Source organism: Mytilus californianus, unplaced genomic scaffold, assembly GCF_021869535.1.
Source record: "Mytilus californianus isolate M0D057914Y unplaced genomic scaffold, xbMytCali1.0.p SCAF_9, whole genome shotgun sequence".
NCBI classification, from domain to species: Eukaryota; Metazoa; Mollusca; class Bivalvia; order Mytilida; family Mytilidae; genus Mytilus; species Mytilus californianus.
This window is the reverse complement of record NW_026262745.1, coordinates 90249587-90261250: the sequence shown is the minus strand read 5'-3', so window position 1 is coordinate 90261250 and position 11664 is coordinate 90249587. Positions and strand designations below refer to the sequence as shown.

Below are 11664 nucleotides of genomic sequence, written 5' to 3'. Positions count from 1 at the left end.
AGTTGCTGGGATTCCTTCCTGTAGATCTTACTTGTATGCACATCAAAATTTAGTTCATAGTATATAATTATACCAAGTAATTTAACAGTAGTTTCACATGAAGTTTCAGTGTTTTGAACAAGAATACAAAGATTTGTATTAAATGTATGTTTACCACCAACCAAAACTTCAAATTCATCAGGGTTTGCTTGCATCTTATCTACCCTGAACCAATTTATTAGTTGAGTTGACTCAGATTCCAATGTTGAAATGAAAGTATTATAATCAGTACTTCTGAAAAAAAGAGTATTATCATCTGCATAATTGTACAGTGACCCCTTTTTGATAAGTACAAATGTATCATTTATAAAAATCGTTAAAAGGAGGAGCCCAATGATAGATCCTTAGGGAACCTCCTTCTAGATGTCAGCCCATCTGTTGCTCCCTATCTGATAAATATGATTTTAGAAGAGAAACCGAATAGCCAAAACGCCGCATGCCATCAATTTGTCATGTTGTAGGCAGTCAAAAGCCTTTGAAAGGGCCACCAAAACAGCAATATAATATAAACGTTTTCATCATTGTTTTTATTTTATGCTTTAGATATGCTTTTATGATGGCATTTATCTGAATTTATATTAATATTATAGTTTACTATCAGTATAAGGAAACCTCTTGAAATAGTTGTTTTCGTTCATATACAAAATGTTAATTGTTTTATGCAGATAAAAAGAAAGAAACACCAATGACTTAATTTTTAAATTAAAATATTAAAAGAAATTAAAAGAAAGATACATCGTTAAATAGATATTATAAAAAAAATCATTATTGTTCACGGTTATGATTTCAATCGACACACTAGTGTTAAATGTAACTTGAACGAAAATAATAAACGTTTTAGCTAAAGATAATTTACACCACCACCTTTCAATACTTCAATTAACTGATATCGTTATAAGTAGTGACCTATAAAACAACATATTATCAGCTGTATATAAACACCCATGAGATATGATATTTACATGATAATCAAACATATTTATCATAGATAAACGTATTAAATTTCGCAAACGAATTGTACAACACGTACGTAATTGTAATTCAATTTTCAAATTTCAAATCAAAGTCACTTCAAATTAGAACATTAGAAAAAATAAATAGAATAGTCTGTTTGAAATAATGTTTCATTCTGAGATTACTTTGTGATAGTTTTCAAGAAAAATTTCGTAACTTCGTGTTTAACATTTCCGACATCTTTTAATTGATTAGAAATACATGTACCTGGTTATGGTTATCTGAGGGAACAACAAATGATGGCACAATCTTCTTCGAAGTCCTGTGATATATGCATGAATGGAGCAGGTAATAACTATTGTAAACAATGCGATCAATGGATGTGTGAAAATTGTAAAACTTTACATTTAAGGTCAAAAATATGTAGAAATCATTCTTTCCTCAGTGAGTCAAAAATCGTCCCGGAAGAAAGCCCGTTATGCAAAGAACACAACGAAAACTTCATATTCTACTGCGTTGACTGTGGCATACCAATCTGTAAAATGTGTATCGTCAAAAATCACAAAAATCATTATACGTCTGAAATCAACGAATCGACACAGGAATTACAGGTTGAAGTGAAAAAGTTCATGGACTCACGGATTAAATGTGTCAAAACAAATCTAGACAAAATTGAACAAGGCACAGTAAAGTACCAGAGCGACATAAACGAAGCTATTTGCGTTATTACAGAAGATGGGAAACAGATGAAGCAGTGGATTGACCAGAAAGTGAAAGCCCTCATAACATCATTGGAAGAAAAAGGGACAGCAAACCTGAAGGCCTTATCATTAATTAGAACTGATTTTCAAAATGATTTAGAAAAGTTCCAGAAATGTCAGACTGCCTTTACCGAGAGCCAGAAACTTGCCGATGTAACTAAACTTCTGACACAACTGAAACATATTAAATCAGAGTTAGACATTGCAGGTGAAAAACAGTCACCAGTCATGTCGACAGTAAAATATTACAAAAAGAATGTATCAGAACGAGAAATATTCATTCTATTTGGAGACCTATCATTCCGGTAAGTTATTAACTACAGAAAAGTGTTGTTATGTCAATAGATAATTTTTGCCCTTTTCGCCTGACTCATACTTAGCTCATTTACTAATGAAGGACTGATTTATACGTTGATTTGTTTTTTTGGTGGAAATTATACATTTGAAATTCTTGTTCTATCGTTACACATTAACTGTTGTGTGCACATGTTTGCAATTAAATGTCTGCTTCCATATTTTTCAAAGTGTGAATCAATACGAACAAAAATTATAGGGATACCTTCAGGTCATTACTCAAGAAAGTTAATGAATAAGAATAAGAATATTTATTGAATCCAATTAAAGGGCCCGTTTCCGAGCATATACATATATATATATAGTTTTAATTATACAGTAATTTTTAAGATATATTACCTTAAAAATAAATGATTAAATAACTATACTCCATACCAGATGGTGTTTGAAAATAAATAAAATAGAATATTAACCCTCTCTAATACATACAAATAAATAAACTACTGTAACAGCACTACTACATGTATATTTAGTTAGTTACTGGAATGCAAATTTTCTCTTATTTCAAAACAAGTACTTATAAATCTTGACACTGACATATTAATAATATTAATGTGATTATGAATAGTCAAAGAACCAAAAAAACTCCTACCAAAATGTATTTGTTGACCAAAGGCTCACTGTAAATTCAGTTGGTCTACAATAGAGATTTATTTCCAAACTTTGAGTTTAAGTTATACAGCATTTTGATTTAAAAAAAAAGGTTTTCTAAGCATTCAAAACTTCCTGCCAAAATGTATTTCATGACTTTTACATCGGTCAAATGTAACTTAGTATATTGTTATCTATTTGCTCAGCAAAATGTAAAATACCGAATTCCGAGGAAAATTTAAAACGGAAAGTCCCTAATCAAATGGCAAAATCAAAAGCTCAAACACATCAAACGAATGGATAACAACTGTCATATTCCTGACTAAGTACAGACATTTTCTTATGTAGAAAATGGCGGATCAAACTTTGTTTAATAGCTATCTAAACCAGTCACTTGTACGACATTCACATACAATTACATTATATTGACAACGATATCTGAACAAAACAAACAGACATAATAGTTAGAAGGTCAAATTAGGAGTACAACAGTCAACATTGTGTTATATATATCTTAATCACTAAAAAAACAAACAAAGAAACACGAAAAGGCATAAAGACAAAGCACACTAACACAATCTTAAACCAAATAAAGGCAACAGTAGTATACCGCTGTTCCAAACTCATAAATCGATAGAGATAAAAACAAATCCGGGTTACAAACTAAAACTGAGGGAAACGCATCAAATATAAGAGGAGAACAACGACACAACAAAAACACAACATTAAAATGTAACACACACAGAAACGAACTATAATATAACAATGGCCATTTTCCTGACTTGGTACAGGACATTTTAAGAAAAAAAATGGTAGATTGAACCTGGTTTTGTGGCATGCCAAACCTCCCGCTTTAATGGCAACCTCAAACACAACACCAAAACGACAACATCACATGACAGGACCACAATACAAATAAATGGGAGAACATATAGGACAAAGAAACACACGAATAATAGCTAACAAAAGGTACTAGGCTTAAAATTCAATGCGCCAGACGTGCGTCTCGTCCACACAAGACCATCCAGTGACGCTCAGATGAAAAACGCTTGAAAGCCAAAACAAGTACAAAGCCGATGAGCACCGAGAACCAAAACTTCCAAAATGTTGCGTCTAACACGGCCAGGGTTTTCTGCCTGGGACAAGAACATCCTTATTATTTAGAATAATTTATAATTTTGCAAACAGTAAATTTTATAAAATGACTATATAATAGATATACATGATTACACTGAAGTGGGGACTAACTTCAGAATAAAAACGGAAACATTACATAAAACAACTTAATCCAACATATAAAAATACACAACCGAGTTAGCCAAAAGAGACAAATATCAACAACTTTGAATTTGCGCTAAACAGACTTCTTATTCGTTTAATTTTCAGTCCTGTAAACATGTTTTTAGTTTTAACAATTCAGTATGTTTATACTACGAAGTTGTGAATTTCATATAATGTGCATTGTATTTAAACTTTTCTTTACAGATGAAATGAATTATATGGACATTCTATGTAAAACATCGTTTGACATTAAGCATAAATTATTGAACGAATATAGAAAACTCGGGTACATATTTCGGATATGTGCATTTATCGTTTTGTTTTCTTCGTGTCCAGTTTCATCAGTTTACATTTTCATATCTCTGATTTCAGAAAACAGTCAGAAAAGACACTGTTCAGATACCAATGTGACCATTGTTGGTAAGAATAACGTTTTATTTAGGATGAATGTGAACAAATGAAGAAATTTATATCAAATAACTCATTTATAATTGTGTATAATTCTAATCAACAAATGCGAAAGGAAAGAATATGATTTCGAAGATTATATTAATCCAAATCAAATTTAAATCTAACCCGAGAAAATTGATGATGAAATAAATCAAAATAATTTGAACCAGCAGCACTGACGAAATGGATTTGATTAACTATAGAAATAAAATTCGAATAAGATTACTTTAACAACAGATACTTTCATACTTTTTTTTTCAGGGAAGAAAGACTTTCTGAGTAGGTATTAGTAAATATCTTCAACAAGCTATTGAAAAAAAAATCATTTATCAATTGTGACTATGAAAATAAAAAAAAAATGTGTTTCATAAGTGTATTTAATCCATGATAGTACTAATTATTCATAGTTTTTCATTGATGTTTAGTCTTGTTTGTGTTGATAAAGACTTTGGAAATGTAAATACACATCTATCTTGCCTTAAGTTGATGAACACGTGTGGTTCAATTACTTTCTATCAGTTTATAAAGGACAAATGAAGACCGTATTTAGTCATACAGAAATCCAATCATAAAAAAATACAAATACTGAGGCTAAAATGATTTAAAGAACAGGTGTAAATTGAAATTGTAATTTATTTAGACGTGCTTCCTATTAAAGTAAGATGGCATGTGGCATATCATAAAATTAATAAAAATAAGTATCTGGTCCTACTGACGACCATCTGTTGACTAATTAAGGAAAGGTGATATTTTGAGGGGGGAAACCTATACACAATTTTTTTTTTATCAAGAAATGAAATAATGATCAACCAGAAAACAGCTTAGTATTACAGTTTCAAGTTAATTTGGGAAAAGTATAGTGGATAAAATATCAAAATAAAGATAACATAACTAGCTCATAAGTAAATAACATGTACTTTTTAAAAGTATTTCAATTGTAGCTGAGTCATTTAATTTAGCATTTTCATTTATAGAAACAACCCTACAAGGTGAGTATACATTCATATTACTTTCATAAACTAGTATTCAAAACCTTTTAATTAAGTTCATTCATATAATTGACTATGAAACCTTCAATTCCGATTTAAAAAAAGGGTTCTTCTGTAAAGGTGCCTAGCCGTTTATCTAAGTCGAAAATAAATTGACAACGCCATAGCTAAAAAATTAAAAAAAAAAAAACAGACACACAATACAAAACTTAAGACTGAGAAACACGAATCCCGCCAAAAAACTGGGGGTGATCTTAGGTGCTGCGGAAGGGTCAGCAGATCAAGCTCCACATCTAGCACCCGTCGTGTTGCTCATGGCAGTACAAAACCGGTAATTACTATAATTATGTAAGTCACATTCGGGAGGAAAGGGACTGGATTGTTTTTACGACATTTGGAACAAATTCGCAATCATCTGTGAAATGATTTCATAACGTTAAACCAACTCGTGAGGGCGTCTGTAAAATTAACGGAGGGATAATTTCTCAACATCACTACTTGGAACTTTCGGTTTATAGCTTCCTTGTGGGCAACAACCCTCTATCATGAAAATAATGTTAGAGAATAAAAGCCTTGAAATATCGTATCAACTGGGAGATATATATACATGTATTCCGTATACAGGCGCTTTGGGAATGCTGCTACATAGAATTGGAAGGTTTACAAATTTGAACCTGAAATCTTTCATTTTGTCGTTAAGTTTTATTTTCAATTAACCTATCAATTTTGGATAGTAAGACGAAGTTAGACAAGATATGAGGCAGACTTAACTGTCACCAAATTTTGAAATATTTAGTGAGAGAACATCATGAATATCATGTTTATGGTGGAAAGTAAAGTTAAAGGTACTGCACACATCTTATTTTTCTTCCTCAGAAGTTTGTGTATTAAGTCAGCCTAAAAGGAATAAAGGAACAAGTTGACAAGAAGGGGACATAGTTAGTTCCCATGGGCATGCCGATTGCTTGTTAAAACATGTCTTCCAAACGGAACAAAGATGTTGTCCATCAAGAAATCAACCATTTCTATAATGCTCATTTCAGATAATTTTTAGTTAGAATCAGAAGGATTTATCCATTGATCATGTAGATTTGAATATAACACTCGAACCTAAAATTAAGAACATAATAATGCATACATTATTCCTATTGATCTATAATTTGCTGAAGTTATTCTGATTGGTTTAAACGCCTGGTACCTCGCCATTTTTTTCGTGCTTTCATATATTAAAGCAAAACAGCGCTCCCGGTTTGAAAACCAAACAACTTGTACATTCTTGTGTTTAAGGTGATTTTTTTTAATCTAAATAATAAAATTTGGACAATAAAAATGCTTTTGAAAATTCGTATATTTCAAATTGCTAGGTTATTGTTATGGTTAATCAAACATTTAATGGTTTATATTTCGGGCATAATTGGGAAACACGTCGTTGTGTGTTGGTGGGTAATTTTTATGTTTAAAGGAATTTCCAAGCAATACATTATCAATTGTTTATCACGTCGGTCTTTCAATTATACTATATGACTTATAATCAAATGAAAAACCTATTTTGTAAGTTTTGTGATGAATTTGACTCTGCAATTCATGTCACTTCATTACCCATGGTTTAAAGTAATCATATTATATATTTTTGGTAACTACAAAAGAGATATAGATAGTATTTAAAAATCAGATTTTTATTTGAACGTTCATACTCAGATGAAACTCGATATTATATATATATATATTCTAGATACCCTTTTTTATTATATGTTTCATCTTGTGCTAGTTTTTATTTCGCAGGAGGTTTTGTGGCATTACCACTTCATGTTTTATTGCCTTTCAATTGTGTGCTTTGTTAACATGGTTATATTTTGCCATTTTAATTCCAACATATGCATCATACTATCAGAATAGAAAAAAAAGTCGATAAATATATTCGTGGCAACAGCTTATATAAATAGTTTTTTTTGACAGGTTTTAAATGAACTTTTTGAACATGTTGAATGTAAAACGATCAATAGTTTGATGCTTAAGTTTAGTGACAGAACATTTTATCTTTTATATATAGTTTAATGGACGACCAAATTATGTTCAAAATACAATGAATGTATGTTTCGTTGTTATATTACGTATTTGAAAAGAAGCTCACAATTTGTTCACATAATTTGATCGTGCTGTGTGTGTCTTTTTACGATTTTAGATTTACTAATTGAGAACTTAGTATACGATTTTATTTATTGTAGAAGATTGTATGTTGATGTCGTACACAATACTTGTGTAATGTTTATACTTAAACTTAAAAAAAAAAATCATACGCAAGATAAGAACGACACATACATTCAGTGTAATTTGAACATTATTTTGTCGTACATAAAACTGAACTTTAATGCAACCTTTTTCTTTCTGCACTTATTGTGCAGAAGCTAATTGAAAACCCGCAAACAAACGTTAAATTTATCTAACCGATGAGTACATGTATGTGTAAAACAATAATATTGAATGTTATTATTTTCCAAACTGAACAGGCGCATAGGTAAGCACGGATTTCACATATAAATAAAAACGTTCAAATTATGAATAATTATTTTAAAAAGGACTACATTTCTATAAATTAAGACTAATTGATTTATTGTTGGTATTTAACGCCACTTTTATTTGCCACTTTTGGGCTATATCATGGCGGTCAGTTTTTTTTTTCGGAGGAAGCCAGAGTGCCCGGAGAAAACCTCTGACCTTCGAAAGGGAAACTGACAATCCTAGTCAATTAAGATAGGAGTCGAGTGAACCCGCACGGGTGGAGTTCTAGCTCACAACCTCGGAAAAAATAAGATGAAAACTGATCCCCACGCACAGTACCACTAAGATAATGTCATTGTTAACTTATTCATCCCAAAAAATACCTTTAAAACCTATTCCACGAAGATTTTTAACATAGTTATGTTGTATTTTACAGTTGGCCAATACATGGACGATTTTTGTAAGTTTGTATGTATACACACTAACGAAGTATTTTTCATACAATGTTCCATAGTTGGATATTAAACCAATAAAACACAAAATCAAATTCAGCAATAACTTGAATTTTATGTCAATCAACCTTGACCACTTAATTCAAAAAATGATCAGACAATACGTAAAATTTTATAACCTATATTATTTGGTTCTGCTCATTTCATTATAGACACAGTTTAAGACGGAATCTTGAAAATGAGTCACAAACTTATCATCTAGTTTTGAAAATTGTAAAAAGTTGATCACGGATGAAGATGATATGATTTAACATAGAAAAAAAAAACGTAAATAATAAACAGAAAATACAAAATTAGTTTAGGTATATTTACCTAAGTGGTACTGAACTTATGTAATTTTCATTAGACAATTTAAAAACAAGGTTCCATAAGAGGTAAGTCATAATATGAGGCACGATAAGAACGCTTTGAGACGTTAACTTAAAAAGGAGAAAATACATTTGTACAAAGGGATTTTTTCAGTAAAAATATATGAGTATGTATATCTTCATGGTCAAAGCCTAAATGATAGATATGAATGAAATATTAAATTGTGTAACTCTATAATACGTAATTTCAGTAATGCATTATGGTGTGAATACAACATTTTATCTCAATTTGTCTTTTTAACAACGCTACATGTATATTTTAGCATGTGCAAAAACTGTCGGTGAGTGTGTTTTATGTTTACATCACCTTTTCTTTCTGATGATTTATCTTTGTTTTTGTTTTTGATATTGCTAAAATAAATTCAAAGTTATCACAGAAATAAGAAGATGTGAAATGAGTGCCAATGAAACAACTCTCCATCTAAGTCACATTGTGTAAAAAGAAAACAGTCAGAGGTTTAAGTACAGATTTCAACACGGATGCTTGGTTAACACCGATCGCAAGCGAAAAAAAGGGTCCCAAAATATGACTAGTGTAAAATATTTAAAACCGGAAAACCAAAGTCTTATCTATATAAAAAAAGAGAAACGAGAAACACTTATGAAACACACCAACAAACGACAACCACTGAACAACAGGTTCATATCTCGTTGTATTGAATCAAATAATCCCCGAATGATTGATCTAGTTTTTGCATTTCAAGTATATCGTCATATGTCATGTTTCGGTGACAAACTTTAACATCGAACATTTTAAATTTTTTCGTACTCAGAATATAAGATTTGACAAAAAAGAAGATTTTCAGGCGAAAAGTGTGAGTGTGTTGTATATTATTGAAGAAATCAAATATGTCCGCTACAATGGTCAGAATGTATATCGTCTTAATCTTTGAAAGCAATCAATGACACAACGAATAACCTATGATGCTGAATAAGCCAATAAAATTATCGCAGATTTTCGTATCACTATTTATCATATAACACTTCGTGCCGTGTGATACGAGAAATATCTCTGCAATCAAGAAAAAGATAGCAGGCCGCAACCATACGAGAAATAACAATTTCAGAATGCGCTGACAATACAATACACACTAACTTCGGGTAATAGCATTCAAGCATTGTGCGCAGGGCGAATTATTTCACATTATATGTATACATGTTATATGAATACCCCATGTATGTGAAACCAAACAAACTTAGTTTGATTGAAAGAAATGCAGTCATACATTTACTATGCAGATTTCAGTTTCATTCTGTCGGTATGTATAGAACAACCAATCAGTCAATATAACCATGTTAAAAAAATAAAGTGTCATGTACTTCATAAAAACAGCAAACACATACCAGATGGTCTTAATGGAAAATACATTATGGATTGATGAAATGGACTTTACAATTTTATTTTCATAAAACAGTTGATAGACCACTGTAAATACCAACTACATATCTAAACGCTTTATTGGTTGTAGACAAAACGCATGGACAATTATTGAAAATGATGCCATTTAAGCTATTTGTTTAATAAATAACAAAAACACAAGAACATTTTTAAATATCGAACCAAACATTCCAAAAAAAAGCATTTCATTTTAGCATGTCATATGTATTACAACAGGACAGCACCAAGCAGCAACTGTCGTTGTCTATAAATGCAACTTTTCTGCTGGTAATTGGCGATATTTGTTTTTTGCTTTTGGTAGATTATCTGCATAACTCACAAGAAAAGTTGATTTTAAATGTTTAACAAAATATCAATATTAATAGATAGTATGTATGTATGTACTACTATGTAATCATATCTTTCAGATTTCTAAGGTGGTTTTTTCTCAAAGAAGAGAAGTAACAGAAAACTTAAGAAACAACGCATATATACATAACAATTAAATTCATTATTCTATTTCGACTATGCTGAAAATGCTGATCAATTTGATGGCATTTGAATCTTTATTGTAGTATATCTTTGTACAAGCTTCACAAACACTGTTTAATCATGCAATACATTTGACTTGTTTAGTCTCAATCGGTTATCAATTATTTCCCATTGAGAGACATTTAAAACGTTTAAAACTATTATTTTGACGTAATAAATGATAACAATTTATGAATTTATTCAATTAAAATATAATTTCTTTTTGTTTATGAAAGTAATCATAACCCTTCTCACTTTGCCGCGATTATTTTTTGAAATAATATACCAATATAATAATTTCAAGTGAAATTATTTAAAGGAGGTTAGTAACAATTCGTATGTTGAAGAAGATATGACCATTGCAAAATGCGACAAAAGAATAAAGGGTCCAAACAATTAGCTCCTACGAAAAAACTAAGAGTGGACTCAGGATATTACAAAGAGTATGCAGCTGCTGCACTTGCCGTTGCATTGGTTCTTATACTCATGCCAAATAATTAGGGAAATACAACAACAGATTCCCTTAATATCGGTATTTGTGTTCCATAATGATAGACCTCATTCATCATTAACCAATAATGTCATTTCACACGACCCGTGAGAGGTTTAGCTAGCTATAAAACCAGGTTTAATCCACATTTTTCTGCATAAGGAAAGGCCTGTACCAAGTCAGAAATATGACAGTTGTTTTCCACTCGTTTGAGGTTTTTGGGCTTTTGATTTTGCCATTTGATAGGGGACTTTCAGATTTAATTTTCGTTAGATTTCAGAAATTTTGTTATTTCACTTTTTCAGAGTTCACCTGACCTTGACCTCTTTTCCAGGGTTCATTTGACAACATTACCCTTAAATTCATACCTTTAATTATTCCACAGTAAAAAAACGCTTTTAATGAAAAGCAGTAGACTATTATTGTCTCTATCATATTTACAAATCATGTGTTTCTACAATGCAACA

The 11664-nt window shown here is 30.8% G+C and overlaps 1 protein-coding gene across 3 annotated transcripts; it reads left to right on the top strand.

The window, feature by feature from the left end:
- Window positions 1-1289: 1289 nt before the first annotated feature.
- LOC127716009 (transcription intermediary factor 1-alpha-like) lies at window positions 1290-10899 on the top strand. Of its 3 annotated transcripts, XM_052222118.1 has the most exons (7): window positions 1290-2059; window positions 4353-4400; window positions 4692-4709; window positions 5405-5419; window positions 8355-8378; window positions 9062-9079; window positions 10605-10899. In XM_052222118.1, exons 1-7 carry the CDS (start codon window positions 1290-1292, stop codon window positions 10639-10641), a joined length of 930 nt encoding a protein of 309 aa, XP_052078078.1. In that variant the 3' UTR covers window positions 10642-10899. The 3 variants fall into 3 exon arrangements, with proteins under 3 accessions (XP_052078078.1, XP_052078079.1, XP_052078080.1); XM_052222119.1 differs by lacking the exon at window positions 9062-9079; XM_052222120.1 differs by lacking the exon at window positions 10605-10899 and having other exon boundaries at window positions 1808-2059; window positions 9062-9506.
- Window positions 10900-11664: the final 765 nt, after the last annotated feature.

What these genes read in the sequence shown, in the direction of transcription:
- LOC127716009 (XM_052222118.1), top strand. Translation starts at nt 1,290, where the DNA reads ATGATGGCACAATCTTCTTCGAAGTCCTGTGATATATGCATGAATGGA. An exon ending in TTTGGAGACCTATCATTCCG is followed by an intron (nt 2,060 to 4,352) that starts GTAAGTTATTAA and finishes CTCTGATTTCAG; the next exon opens with AAAACAGTCAGAAAAGACAC.